Raw genomic sequence first — 15505 nt, forward strand, 5'->3', positions numbered from 1 at the left:
ACGCATGGTGGGGGGGACACATGCCCCCCATAAGAGCACTGGTACCCTCCCTGAGCGGGTGCTCTAGCTAGTAGGGGGGCACAGAGAGTGGTAGTGTCCCCCTCAAAAAATTGGCTCCTCTGGCAACACGTTGGTGGCAGAAGTGCAGGTAGTGGAAACGCTGTCACTTCTGCTGCCGCCACGCTGCCGGCATCCTTGGTGACCGGCCGCTGGGGGACTCCTCCCCCAGTCGCCAGCTGGACACTGGGGGACCCCTCATCCTTTTGTGCCCCACTGGTGCCCCCCCCCCCCAGACTCGGGAGGCACCAGTTGCCCATGTTTCCCCCCACCTTTTTTTTTTTCTCCCTTTTACATCATCATATCTTCCAAGTGACTTGGTCTAAATATCCACATTGTTATGTTGTCTCTTCCGAGGAGATCTGCTCTTTCTGATTTTAAAGATACTACAGGAGTAGTACAGAAATCTGGGCCTGCTCTGGCTGGGGTTTTTGTTTTTTTTTTTAATAATTTCATTTGGGAATTATCTCAGGCTGCAAAGACATCTCAATTGAGGCAGTCCTGAAAGTCACAGGTTTTGACCTGCATCTAAACACGAGCAGCACAGGCATTTACACGCATACGTCTTCCAAAATGCATTGCTGCTACTCTGCCAATAGGTGGCCTGTGACAGTACACAGCCTGACGTGATTGTGCCTGAAACATGACAAGTCTATAGGCACACCACAATGTACTGGGGAAAAAAGAATTAGCACATTTCATCCCATGTACCGAACAAATATTTGAAGTGAGACAATGGACGTGTATATCTGTAGGTTCCTGGGACAAGCAGCTTTCTCCTGGAAGAAATGGTATATGTGCTCATAGCCTCAGACTAAGGGAATGTGTGAGTGAGATAGAATTAGGTTATTTCTAAATAAGACCCATCCTTTCCTATAGCTTTTAATATAGGAGTGAAAAATCCAGACCATAGTGTTGCATCTACAAGAATCTTCATTAAGATGGTTACAAAGATCTGCATTAAACATCACATTTCCCAGTTGCTGTGATTTAAAGGTGGGTTAATTTATCAAGAACTGTTTCTCTTTCAACACCAGACTTCTTCCCCGCCTCAGTCTTTAGCAATGTCACCACCTAGTGTTTATACCTTCTTGTCTTGAATGGTGAGTAAATGTATCAGGCAGAGTGATCAAGTAAATTGCAAAAGAGGATGTTTCTTCTGCACAACCCTCTTTGTATTAAAAAAAATAGTGTAAGCTATCTGTTTAATAATAGGTAGTTTTTTAAAGAATTTGTTGTTCAAGTTTTGTCCCAGAGTAAGTATGCATAACATCCACTGAAGTTCTGATGGAAGACTGCCAGACAGACTTAATTAAAATAAATTAGATAAGACTGCGATGATAGGACCTGGTTTTGCTTATGACGTGGGCCAAATTAGGTCCTGGCATTTTTTTTATGGGGCATTACAAAATTATTTGAATTTTTACAGTAATTCAAATTAGGGGTTGTAGATTGAATATCAGGATTACCATTTTCACATTGGAATTTGTTCCTGCAATCAACTTCTTCAATGTTACAAAGTTTAGTTGGGAAGCATCTTCGGGAATCCACCAACTGCTCAGAACAGGGCTGTCCCCCAAACTGAGATGGGCGTAGCAGAGACCTGCTCCGAAACTGAAAGGAAGCAGAGGAGAAAACCCAAGATTGTTCTTTTTTCTTGATAGTTTTCTGTCTAATCCACATAAAATGTTCAATATATATTAGAAATTAGAGATAATAAAACTATATAGCTCTTATATAGCCTTTTCCTTAGTTCCTACTGAGCAATGCACTTCTAAAAGGCTGGAAGTTTTAGTTGGTGTGGATGAGACCTCTCCCCCCACCATAGTCATATGATTTCCCCAAAATTATTCTCATTAAACTGCAAAATTAGGAGGGAGATCTCATAAGAATAGACAGCTGCTATAGCAAATTGGCTGCATTCAATACTAAATTCTGACACTAATTCTGATGGAACTTTATCAGCCATAGTTTAGAGTTCCCATTATTTGTCCTCTAAAATCTAAGCTAGAAGGCAGTATAATCTTAACTGTTTCCTATTTAAATATAACTATTTGAATGATTTATTCTTGTTCAAGTTTATTTTTATAGCAATTACATATCAATATGGCCAAATAGTTCCTTTTACAACTTACATTTTCTTAAATATGTAATAAGCCGGGTCATTTTTACCTAATAGTAGCACTGATGTCATATGTTGCTCTAGTGCATAACATCATGCCTCCCCTCATCAGAGTACAATCTTCATAATCACCAAGGGAAGGTATTTGTTCTATTGCTCATTAATTCACAATATGTACCGCTACTGCTTGTCTCTGGGAAATGCCTGTGGACATGCGCTCTGGTGCATGGCACATTGCCCTGGGTGGGGTAGGGGAGGGGAGGCTGGACCCAGCCTTACCTAGGGTCCTGGGGGCCTCCATGGGATGCAGCCATGGTAATCCAGCAGCACAGAGCCTGTCTGGCAGCTGGGGCATAGCTCTGGTTGGCCAGGCTGTTTTCTGGTAGCACATGCCACCCCACTTTATAAGGCCTGGGTTTTTTTGATACCGGGATTTCCCAATGTCAACCGTGCCCCTGTGCCTGCCCCCCCTTCCCTGCAAATTAGCATCATGAGGCAGGGAATGCCTGCTGATCCACGCTCGTCTGGATGCACCCATAGAGTTTAAGGCCAGATCATTAGATTATCTAAGCATGATCTCTTGTGTATCATGAGACATTAAATATAAGCCATGTATTAAGACCATACTTTGTTTGGCTAATTTGAATTGGTATGTTTTCAGCTTTCCACTATTCGTTCTTGTTATACCTGTCTGTGCTAGGTTACCCGGTGGAGGAACTTACACAAGTCATCTCTCGATATTCTTTCTGGTTAGGTTATCAGATAGGGCATCTTGTACAAAGCCTAAATCATCTTTTTTTGGTTCTTTTCTTCCCTTTCTTCAATTTCAAATACTGTTTTTAAAATGAGGACAAGACAACAGGAATTTTATAGAGCATTTCTAACATTGATCTCATCCCTGCTATATATAGAGGTAGTATCACTTCCCTTAGCCTACTTACTTGAATGTGTAAATGGGGGAAAGGTATCATATTAACTGATTTTGTCTCACCCTCATGCAGGGAGCTCATGTTCAGTTACTTATCCCCTATATGCCTTCTATGCCTTTCAGTCACTAATTTTCAGAATACGCTCTCCCATTCTGTACGTATCAGTTACTTCTTGTTCCTAGATGCATAACTTTACGTGGCTATATTAAAATTGATTATCCTCATTACTCCGCCCCATTTCAAATGACAGTGATACACTAACTTCAGTTAATTAGAAGAAAATAATTTATTTAAGTGGTCCCTGAACTAGGCTCTTGGTGCTGAAGGTTTTTGATTTGAGTACTGTAGGAAAAAGTGGCACTCCAGAACTGGGTAGAATTTTCAGAACGTTGACTTTCTTGGGGAAAAATTTCACTGACACGATGAATCTTGAGTACAACATTAAGGGCCTTATCAGACTTTATGCTGTAAGCTAAACATATATCAACTGGCTTAGTATTGTTTGGCTTCGTGGAGCAGTCACACGGTAACGTGAAAAACTTGCTCTGCCTGCTTCTCACCTACACAACTGTAACTTACCACTAGAGGCTTGGTGAGCAGGGGCAGAACTAGGAGCTAAGGAAAAAACAGACTTGCTGTGCCCACTGGGCAGAGCAAGTGCTGCAGTTCTAGGGTACCTGGCAGCTGTGGTGCCCTCCGGTTTGAGCAGTGATGGGGAGGTGGTTCCCTCCCTCCCCCTTCTCCCCCTCCTGTTTGGACTGGCTTGCTCTGCTCTGCTCCCACCAGGAGCAGAGCCAGTATGAGTTGTGGTGTGAGGCACTCCAGGGCTGTGGTGTTTGCTCTGCCACACTTCCCTGGGGAGTGAGGCACTGTGCCTGCCCCTGCGGTGTCCTGGCATCTCCACTCACCCATTGCTTCCTGGGATGCTGAAGGACTTCAGCATGGATAGAAAAGCTGTGGAGAGTGGCCACAAGTTAATGGAACAGGAGCAAAGTTAGGCAGATTAGAGATAAACCTGCTCTGGAGTGGCATAACATTAAGCTGAATAAGGAGTGCTTTAAGCCACTTAAAGGGTGCTAACATGTAGCCAGTCCAGGGGTTAAGAGCTCCAGAAGCCACCTAAAATTAACATGTAACAAGGCCCTCATTAGGAAAACCATCTCTAATATTCTTTGATTCTTTGTGGTTTTCAGCCAGTTCTTGCTGACTATGTACAAATGGAGGAATGGTTTATTGCAGTTGTCCAGCTTCAGTGAGGCTGGCGGCCTCATGCAGCATCAGCATGTGGCCTGAGTGGCACGCCATGTGAGCTATGTGCTGTGGGATTCCACCCCCACAGCTGTGCAGGCAGCATCATGGCCACCCAGGATCCCCCTGAGTCCTGCTGCATGGGCAGCCCTGGTGGTGCATAGAGCCTGGTCATGGGGTCTGCACTAATGACAGCATGTAGCCCCCACCTCCACCCTCCCCCAGGATTTCTCTCCTTTCCCCTGCAAGGGGAAGGGTGTGCAGCCTTCTCCCAGGTTCTCTGACAGCACAGCAATGGGAGAGGCAGCTACAAGGACCTGCAGACCATATGCTGGCCCCTCTATGGCCTGCAGGCCAGTGGCTGGTTTATTGCACTACAATTAACACCACCTCGCATGACCTGGATCATAATATCTGTTTTCCCACTCCCATCAAACCAGTTTTATTTTCCACCTACTTGTTTTTTAACACATGGATCACATTTTGACCAGGGACCAAAATCTCCAAGCTGGCAGTTGATAGGACATGCCTGTTTATTGCATGCCCGAGATTCTGAGAGTGTGCAAAGTTTTCCACAAAAATTGTTTACAAAGTAAGTATCATATATTATTTGCCTGAAAAATAAGATTACCATTAGTGAGGTATGGTGCAATTACAGCATTTCTGCTACATTTACAGGGGGAGCCAAAAGTAAAAAGACACATGATTTGAAAATCAGTTTTAGTTTTCAGCAGTTTACAATCAGGAAAAAATGAGAGAGAGAAAAAGAGAGACAGAAACAGATCATGAAACAAAAATTCCTGTAGATCTTAGGAAACATGTTTAAAATCATGTTCCCATGTACAGGAAAGGTTAGTAAGTCTGCTTATGCACATACTTTTATGTCCCACTTTAATTCTTAATATTGAATAATTGCAATGTTTTGTATGCTTCATAGAAGATTTTAAAATTCATTTGTCATATAAATATTGTAATTAGTGAATCATTCACATAACCTAGTAAGCAGTGGAAGCAGCTATTTCCAAAGGCAAAATAAGAATTTTTGCACCGTTTTTTACTATAAACTCTTAGGTGTTTATAAGTCTTTCTATAGCAGAGTAATTCTCTTCCTGACTGAAAACTTGAAACAAAACAACCTCTAAAAAAATCAATACATTAAAGCAACGTAGTAATCTGCGCCAACCTGTCTCTACTCTGGATTCCATAATTGCATGTTTTTGAACACCTGGACCAAGAACTCCATGCGTATTGCTCACAATTACATCCCAGGCTGCTTTCAGCTGCAGTGCTCAGCAGAATGAAGAATACTAAAATAGTCTTGTCCATAGTTGGAAGGTGTCCAGCTGCAGTAAAAAAAAAAAAAAAGTATTAATCATTTTATTCTACTCACAGGCAAATACGTGCTCAGAATTCATTAAATGTGTCAGCTGCCTCTGGGTCACATCAGAGACTAGTTAAAAAAAGAAGTTTTTTGCATTTAATCTTTACTTTTAATAACAGCTAACCACACTCCCATGTCTTTATACATGCCTGCAATTTGTATACATGCATGCATACATACATATGGAGATGTAGAACAAGTTAAGAGATTTACTCCTGCTATAAACTTCTTAGCTGTCTTCCAATTCAGGGAATCCTACACGTGAGTCTTTATGAAGTGAGTTTATACTTCTCCCAAACTGTAGGCTAAATATCCCTAAAAGAGGCTCTGTGATCAGCTATCTTCCCACTATCAACAGGAACATGGTTGGAGGGTACAACAGACGGGTCAGCTGTCCAAGAACCAAGTGCTCTCTGTAGTTGCTTTATGCTCCCTGGGTATCAGGGATACAGGATTCATGGGGCTAGGGGGACAATAGACAAAGGGAGGTAGTGGTATAGTGGTTAAAGCAGTCACCAAAAAGGGGAATCCGAAGGTTCTGGTCATTGCTCCACAAACAATTTATGCATTTCATATTAAACAGTTACTGGATAAAAAGCAGAAGCACCCAGAATCTAGGCATACATAAATGAAAAGAACAAAACACCACACCTTAGCCATGATGCAGTAGGCCAGCTTCTGCAGACCCTCTGTCTCTCTCTAACTGGCCACTACCTAACTGAGGGACCATGTCCCAATTCCCAACTCATCTAAACCAGGGAGTGTCTCTCAAATAATAACTTCTATCACAGCAGTTCTTGCCATTGTAATTAAGGACCTAACCACTAGGGTACAGAGTCAGGCTCATTCTTGATCTATTTCTATTTCTTTCTCTGGCTCCATGACTCTTGTATTCTTATTTGTAAAATGGCTGTGCCTCTTAAATAGGAGAGATGATAAATGTCCACTGGGGAGACCATTATATAATCTGGTGGTTAGGGCCCTGTTGTAGGAAGTAGAAAATAATTATTTAAATCCTCCAAGGCTGAGAAATGCCTAAAACCCAAGTTTTGCATTGCTTGGTAAGTGATCTGACCACTACTATTATTCAAAGACTGGCATTACCTTTTCTTCTCCTTCCTCTAGCCTTTCTGAATGAAAGTAACTGTGGTGGTTGTGCTATATACTGTAAAAGGCAGGATAGATTTTCATCTTAAAGACTAAATAAAGTAGATATTTAGGTACATATACCACAAGATGTCATAGGCTGAAGCTTACTTCATCAGATACTGCGTACAAAAAGCAGAGTATAAGGAGGAGACAGAAATCAGAATACAAGAGAACGAGAGACACAGACAGACAGACAGATAGACAGTGCTGGCAGAGATGAGAAACCACCAGTAAACTCATAGGAACAAATGGGTCACAAAACTAACTCAGGTAACAGGATAAGAATCCATAATCCCTGTTTAAACCATACTTGACTATCCAGTCTGTGAGTGACTTCTTAGTCCACAATTTACTGTTCAGATTGTTTTTTAAAAGTTTGCTGTCTAAAAACAGCCGCCCTCAGGGCAGTGATATAGTGTCAAGGGAAGTTAAAGTGTTCTGCCAGAGGTTTGCATGTCTCTCTGTAACTGATATCAAAGTGGTGTTCAGTTATTCTCACAAGTAGGGATTGCCCAGTCTATCCAATATAGACAGCAGAGGGGCACACTAATTAGGTAATTGCATATATGACATTGGTAGAGGTGCAAATAAACAAACCTTGGATGTTATAATGATGACATGGTCTGTACTGATGTTGGGACACGCAATGGGCCCAGGTTTCTTCTAAGGCCTGGTGCCTTGTTGAGACTGGGAGCTAAGAAGCCTCTTGCTTGAGAGATGCCATTTGAGGTTGGGGTGTTGTCTGTAAGCCAGGACCAGTTTGTCCCCCATGACTGCTTTGAAGTGGTGCTATATACTTTGGTTAGTCTATAAGGTGCAAATCTACCCTGCCTTCTGTTTGACTGAATCACTGACTTACCCTGCAGATTTAGCTCTTAGGGTAGAGAATGCCATGCAGACACCAGATTCTTTACTAAATGTTAAGGTTTGGTCCAGTTATATATAAAGGATCAATAGTTGCAATAGATTGTCTTGGATGAGATTTTTAAATGAGCCTAAGGGATGGTATTTAGTTGCCTAATGCCTTTAGGTGCCTTTGAAAATCCCATCCATAACTATCCACCATACTTTTAACTTGTTCACACAATAAACATGAATGATCACATTTTTAAAATATGCAGACTTACCCTGGTGTGTCTCACAGAGCCGAGGAAACCACTAAATCCCAAATCTGCTTAATAATCTATGAAAGGAGACGGCTGTCTGCAAAACAAATGGAATCTTCTTTCATAGATATCTGTAAGCCAGACATTTATGAGAATAGTTTGTGTGTGCCCCCTTAAAGCAAGGAATATAATTGATCCTCCTAATCAGAATTTTTTGTTTAATTTAGTTAAGTTTTAACAGAACCCAAATCTCATTTGTAACTTCTTTATCTATCTACAAAACCAAAGTCAACTGTCAGTGCTAAGTCACAAGGTTTTAAAGTCAACTACAGCCAAATACAGAAGTGTGCTGTCCAGGGACCTACAGAATACAAGAACCATTCCTGTACAGAATACAAGAACCATGCCTGCTGACCTGGAAAAAAATTGAGGAATCACTTTGCTTTCTTAAATTTTGCCAGGAGGACAGCAAGTGCAAATGAAGACCTGTTTAAAGTGATGATGGGATTCTTGAGTTCAAAACTGGGCCTCTGTCTTAGAAGTTGAGTGTGTTCAAAAGGAATCAACCCCTACTGTAAGAGATTTATTATACACTAGTAAAGTGGCTGTTATCATGGCTATGGTATAGTCAAGCAAGTGTTGGCCAGAATGTCTATCCTTTGTGAGATACTTGTCTTTCAGTGTCTTTACACACAGTTACCCTGCAGTGGGCATGTCTACATGTGCAAAAGATCCAGCAGCACATTACTCTCAAGTAAACTACTCTAAAGTAAATACTCCTGGGTACATGTCTACACATGCAGGGATAAAGGAACAGATTTGCTACTTCTAGAAGCAGACTACTCCCACTCCCTAGAGCCCTTCTACTGGCCCCTACAGTAGCCAGGAGGAGCTCTAGGTTCTCCCTGTGTGCTAGCCCCTGGGCCAGGAAACAGCTGTCTCCTGCCAGGGACTGGGATGTTGCTCCCTGCCACTGGGAGTTTCCTGCTGCTGGGGTGGGCTCTGCCACAGGAGCCTAAGTGGGTACAATGTCCCCCTGCCCCAGCAGCAGGGAGCTTCCAGACCCTGCTTTTCTGTCAGGAGGCCAGGTGATCTTTCTCTCCCAGCCTGAGCCCTGCAGTCGCAGGACCCAGGCGGGGGGATCCTTCTCTCTCAGCACCAGCTCCCCAGTCACAAGGCTGGCACTGGGCCATCCTTTTCTCCCAGTGCCAACTCCACAGTCACGGGGCCGGCACTGAGACATACTTCTCTCCCAGTGTCAGCTCCACAACTGTGGAGCTGGCATTGGGAGAGAAGAGAAGGATCTCCTAGTGCCAGCCCTGTGACCATGGAGCTGGAGCTGGGAGATAAAGATCTCCCAGCTCAGGTCCTGCAACTGTAGAACTGGTGCTGGGAGAGAAGGCTCTGCCAGTCTGGATCCTGTGACTGCAGGGCTTGGCTAGGAGATGTGGAATCAGAAAAAAAATAAATGCCTTAAACTTTGATCGTACGAGTTATAAGATGACATAACCACTTTGTGGGGAATTGCTGGCTCTGCATAGTAGAGCAGATAAGGGAAAGTGTTTGTTCTTTGTAACTCCTCTGCAGAAAAAAAAGTATGTACAACTCTGATTTCCAGGTGCAAGAAGGGAGTGTTATTTCTCGCTTTGTGAACTAACCTCATCTCCCCCATGGTTCCTATCCTGACAACAGCAAGGCAGTGTGAGCTGGTGTTTGTGGCTGCTTTTTCTGGCAGGCTCCACTATATGATCACGTGAGTTGTAAGCGACTGTTAAAAAGTATATAAGCCTCCTGATTTTGCTCTTGGGGGGGAACCCCTTCCAAGTGCTTGGGAAATCCATGTCACTTTGGGGTCCCCCCTACAGCTGTAGTTTCATTTGAATAAAAGCTTCTGCTGACCTGACCCAAAAGTATGCTGCATGTGTTTCCACAACAGAGATAAAGATCTCCCAGACTGGCCTCACAGCTGCAGGTCTCAGGCTGGAAGAGAAGGATCTCCTGGCACTGTGACAGTGGAGTGGAGTGGGGGCTGGGAGCTCCCTGCTGCTGGGGAAGGGGGACATTGTCCCCACCTGGGCTCTGGTGGCAGAGCCCACCCCCACAGCAGGCAGCTCTTTGGGGCAGAGAGCAATCTCCCACCCCCTGCTTCCTGGGAACATATTTGCTTCTGGTCAGGTGTGTACACGTGCACTACAGTTATTAATCACAAGAAAATTTGCTACTTGTATTTGCAGGTAGCAAATTTACTTATGATTAGAGCCAGTTACCGCTCAGTAAGTGTCTGCATGTACAGACGTGGATACCTACTGCACCGTAATTAGCTCTACTCCACAGTAAAGCATCTCATGTAGATGTGCCCAGTGATTTCTAAAGTACTGAAATTTTCAGTCGCAGTTAGAGCAGGAAGTCACTTGCAGTTAGAGCTGGAATGATAATTAAGTAATGGCTTTCTGGCAAATGTTGATTTCTTTGGATGTTGACCGTGGCATTCTTATTCCATCCTATGAAACTTTTGGTTGATTTGGAGCCCCCTTCCTGGAGATTTGCAGAAATAAACATCATTGTAGGTACCCTGTAGATCAGTGTTGTCCAACTTATTTGGTTCCATGAGCTGGATGAGTGGCACAGGGCCAGTGCATGGGTCCTCTGGGAGCTGCAGCAAGTAAAGCTGCCACTGCTGTCAACATCAAATTTCTAGACCTGAAGGGATCCCCATGGGCTGTAGTCTTGTTACTTCTGTAGTGGTCAGCTCTCTCCTAGAATTTCCTCAAAAACTTTGCACTCTGCTTAGTGCTGCATTTCTTATTCCAGTTATTATTCATGTACATAGAAGCCATAAGCATGATAGGCATTGTCAGTTTTCCAGTACTATAGATTCATTTTTGTTTAGCTCTTAAGCTGTGATCAGGAAGAAGATACTTGGAAGATCAGGAAAAGGATGTGTTATATTTATACTGGTATAATAGAAATTTAGAAACAAAGATGTTTCTGCTGAACATAGTGTATTAATGACAAGCTTCTTACACTTAATATGGAAAATACCGTTTTTCCCTGTATAAGTAGCACTCAAGACTGTTTTATTCAGTACAGTGATGAAGCTGAAGTCCATGGAAGTCATCTTTTGAGACTTTTAATATCTGAGTTCATTGGGTTCCCAATATACTTTTTCCCATGAGCCAACCACTTGAGCATTTCTTCTTGCTCCTCAGCTATAATTTAGACCCAAGGGCAATGATCCATTAAACCAGAAAACTCCATCCAAGAATGATGTGTTATGTGAGTGACCTAATTTGTCTGCTCTTGAATGGAAAAGTGATTCTTGAATACGACAAGAAACACATGTTGCAGTAAACACTTCTTAGAGCTGAAAACTGTGTAGAAATTATTAAGAAATTGAGGGAAGGATGAACTTATAATTAAAACATAGCACTGGATTTTATGTCCTCTGGCCTGTTGAACTTAGTGGCAGAACTTCAGGATTTCACATTTTACTAGACTTCCTGGATATTCCTTTGATATCCCTAGTATCTGCTGGCAAACCATTTATTCTTTCTGAACCTATTCTGCATAGTATCTCTCACTTCCTACCCCTTGAGTTCCATGTACTCTATGCTGGTTTAATGGTTGCTGGCCCACAGAGGTTCCATAGTTCTCCTACCCTACAGGGTTAATATGTCCCTGGATGTGAAAACACTATGCCATGTTCAGTCTCAGTGGCCACTCATACATGTTCCTGCTCCTGGACAAGGTGTAGGACTACATTCAAACCAATGGTGCATTTTGACAGCTATACTGCTAGAAGCATCAATGTTGATAATTCTCACAACTGGAGCATAATTCTTGTGAGGTTTCCCATTTCCTTAAGGTCTTAGCTTATGAAATCAAGTCACTGCTAGAATCTCACCTTAGTTAAAAATAAGTTTCAAGGTTTTCTTTGCAACCATGAAAGCTAGAGTGTCAGAACATTAAAAGTTCATAACCAGAAGGCAAATAAAAAGAACTGTCATGTTTATTCTTCTTAAAATATAATTTTAAGTGGATCTCAGTTCTGTGGGTCTGGCTCATAGTTAGTTCATGCTTACCTCTTCAAGGTTCAATGATCCTTGTAATGTCTCCTAAAGGCAACTTCTTCTTTCCATCTGCCTTCAAAAAGAAGATCAAGATTACCCAAATTCCTCTGTCTGGGAAAAACTTCAACATGAAGCTCAACCAGTGAGAAAGAAGAGGTATCAGAAGAAAAGAAGAATAGGAGTCAACCCTTTATCATAATCCCCTCTAAACTGAGAAGGAGACAGTCCCAAAAATCCAGGCAACATCACAAGAGACAAGGGGCAGAATAGTCTGCCTCCTATCCCACACATCAACACAGAAGGTAGGAGCAATGCCCAGCTTCAAAACAAGGTCGTTTTTATACAGTGAGGAAGACAACTTCCTTCAAGGGAAGGAGATAGGAACTATTTAAGCCTCTGAGGAACTTCTGCTGTCTCAGCAGCACCAGCAGAGGTGCGTATATGGGAGGTCAAAAGAAGGTGGAAGCCATATTGGGAATGTCTGTGGGCTTATTTATTGGACTCCCTCCCTCTGTATGAGCAGTGCTGCAAATCTCAGGAAAAAAAAATAGTCCAGGGATGTTTTTTGTTGTTGTTTGCATTTTTTCCCCTGGAATCAACCAACCATTCACCTGGAGAGGCCACCCTGTACAGCCCAAGTGGCTGGGTGTGTTTGCATTGATCCAAATGTTCTTTCACATGCAGTACTTCTGCTTTTGTGTCAACACATTTCTTTGGTCCCAGTGTCCTCTTTGCACCCGTAGATTCCATCTGGATGCAGTAAAGTTGGTTCTGAGCCCCTGGACACTGGTATGTCCTCAGGAAGAAGCACCATGACTATGGCTCCACAGACGGACAGATGTTAACTTTAATTACAAATACCAGACTAAGTATCTGCATGTATATGCACACAAATATATTTACCATCAACTTCCCTGGGATGCGATGGATCAACTCTAGTAACTTTTACAATATTAATTCTAAAGGCTAGGGATAGAAATTACACATAAACTGGTATAAGTGATTAGAAACCGATTCAAATGTGTAACACAACAGAAGTTCAGTGTACATAAACCACTTTCAAAATGGCTGAAACCAGTTTAAGATAACCCTGGATGAATGTAATATCAGACTTAACTGATCTAGGTTAAATTGGTTTATTAAACTTCTGTCCCAGACCCCTCCAGTTTCAAGTTAACTCACAGTCCCCTAGCATCCCAGGATGCTTTGCATCTCCCCTGCAAGCCTCCCCTTGCAGTGTGGGCAGGCTAGCCTTTACTCAAGCTGTCTGCTCTAGCTGAGCAAGAAAGTGTATTTTAGCACCTCCCAGCTTTTGTCCTGGGCCACTGCAGGCATGTGGCTGCATTTCCGGAATCCAAAGTGAATGTCTGTTCACTTGCTTATTGGTTCCATAGACATAGCTTAGACTAAGGGGTGGGGATGTAGTTCTCTATGTCAAGGAGCACTTCCCTTCAAACTGAATTCATTAACCATGGAGGGCATCTTGAGACCCTTTGGGTTAAAATATGGGGGGAACATAGAGAAGGGGATAGACTCATAGGAGTCTATTACAGACCTCCAAACCAAGAAGAACTGGATCTTGAACTGGCCGAGGTTGCACATTCCCAATGTATGATAGTCATGGGAGACTTCAACCTCCCTGACATCTTGTGGGATGAGCACATGGCCAGGTCTGACTGGTCACAGAACTTCCTCGCCTTCACTGATGACCTGTAACTGAAGCAAGAGGTCTACAGACCAACTAGGGGAGAGGCACTGCTGGATCTGGTTCTGGCCAAATGGGATGATCTGGGGAGTGATCTGAGGATCAAGGGCAAGCTTGGTGACAGCGACCATGATCCGATTGCTTTCTCTGTCCAACACAGGGTCGGCAAATACCTCAGTAAACCAGAAATCCTCAATTTTGGGAAGGCTGATTTACACAAACTCAGGCGACTGGTCAATCAGGCACTAAGGGACCATGGCCCCCTAGGAAGTGGAGTCCATGAATGGTTGTTCCTAAAGAACTCAATCCTCAAAGCACAAGGGAAGTCCATCCCATCTCACAGGAAATGCAGTCAGAGGGCAGGGAAGCCCCCTTGGCTCAACAGGAAACTTCTGGATGTCCTGAAACAAAAGAGAAGCCTACACCAGATAGAAAACTGGAATCATCACCAAGGAGGACTACTCAGCACTTGCTCATACGTGTAGGGCAAAAAAACCAAGGCAGCAATTGATCTCAGGCTAGCCACTGGAATCAAGGGTAACAAAAAGTCATTCTTCAGATATGTTGGAAGTTGGAGGAAGAACAAAAGCAACATACGCCCCCTGCAAGATCAAATGGGGCAGCTGATGTCTGAAAAGGCCAATCTCCTAAATGATTACTTTGCATCAGTTTTCCATCCACCCTCCATTCCATCAGATGTGGACTGGCAAAGTTCATGGACAACATTAAACAATGGGGGAAGGAGGTCATGCTAGAGGACAGGCTGGGGATACAGGCTGACCTGGACACACTTGCAAAGTGGGCAGACCTAAACCTGATGGCATTCAACATAGAGAAATGCAGGGTACTCCACCTTGGGAGAAAAAAACCCAGCATCATACTTATGGAACATGGGACTCTTCAGCCTGGCAAAGAGAAGGCTCAGGGGGGACTTGGTGGCTGCCTATAAGTATATAAGGGGGGTACATCAGGATCTGGGAGAACAGTTGTTTACCAGGGCTCCCCAAGCAAAAACTAGGTCCAATGGCCACAAACTTCTAGAAGGCCGATTCAGACTCGATATAAGGAAGAACTTCTTTACAGTCTGAGTGTACAAGGTCTGGAACATACTCCCCCCAGAGGTGGTTTAAGCACCTACACTGGACTCATTCAAAAGGCATTTGGATGTTTATCTTGCTGGGATCATCTAATCCCTGAAGACTTCCTGCCTCTGGCAAGGGGGCTGGACTCGATGATCTCACAAGGTCCCTTCCAGTCCCTAATGTCTATGAAATCTATTAAATAACCTGTGAAAATTGATTTGATTCAGCCACAGGCTTTTTTGACTGTCTGTATTTAGCCTAAATAACCACATTAAAATAATGAAAATTATTCTGTATATGCATCAGGAGAACGGGGCTTGGGAGCTGAGGGGGCTCACATGGGCAGCTAGCACATGTGTGCCCACCTACCCACACTCACCAGCAGTGGAGGTGGCGGGAGCGACGGTGGCAAAGGCGGCAGCTGATGCCACAAGGTAGGTGAGGAGGGTGAAGGGAGCCGGCACAGCTGCAGAGGATTCAGAGGGGGAGCCCTACAGATCCCTCTTACATGAGCCGGCAGGGAGTGCACGTGAACAGAGTGCACAGACAGGCACACTCTGAAAGGGTGTGCTGGTGTTCATGCAAGGCAGGCTTGCAGTAGGAGCCAGGAAGGAGTCTGTGCAGCAAGAGAGAGAAGAAGACTCATAGCTTCATGG

General features: G+C 43.5%; 1 protein-coding gene across 1 annotated transcript in view; it reads right to left on the reverse strand.

The window, feature by feature from the left end:
• Positions 1–12096, reverse strand: part of LOC102376310 (complement component C6-like) — a 51336-nt gene extending 39240 nt beyond the window's left edge. The window contains exons 1-5 of the mRNA XM_014524592.2: positions 12075–12096; positions 8014–8089; positions 5540–5699; positions 4814–4970; positions 1527–1671 (exon numbers count right to left, since the gene is read on the reverse strand). Of these exons, the coding sequence (XP_014380078.1) occupies positions 1527–1671; positions 4814–4970; positions 5540–5682 (445 nt within the window). The 5' untranslated portion in view covers positions 5683–5699; positions 8014–8089; positions 12075–12096. The remainder of the gene's footprint in view (positions 1–1526; positions 1672–4813; positions 4971–5539; positions 5700–8013; positions 8090–12074) is intronic.
• Positions 12097–15505: the final 3409 nt, after the last annotated feature.

This window comes from Alligator sinensis, unplaced genomic scaffold (assembly GCF_000455745.1).
Source record: "Alligator sinensis unplaced genomic scaffold, ASM45574v1 scaffold667_1, whole genome shotgun sequence".
NCBI classification, from domain to species: Eukaryota; Metazoa; Chordata; order Crocodylia; family Alligatoridae; genus Alligator; species Alligator sinensis.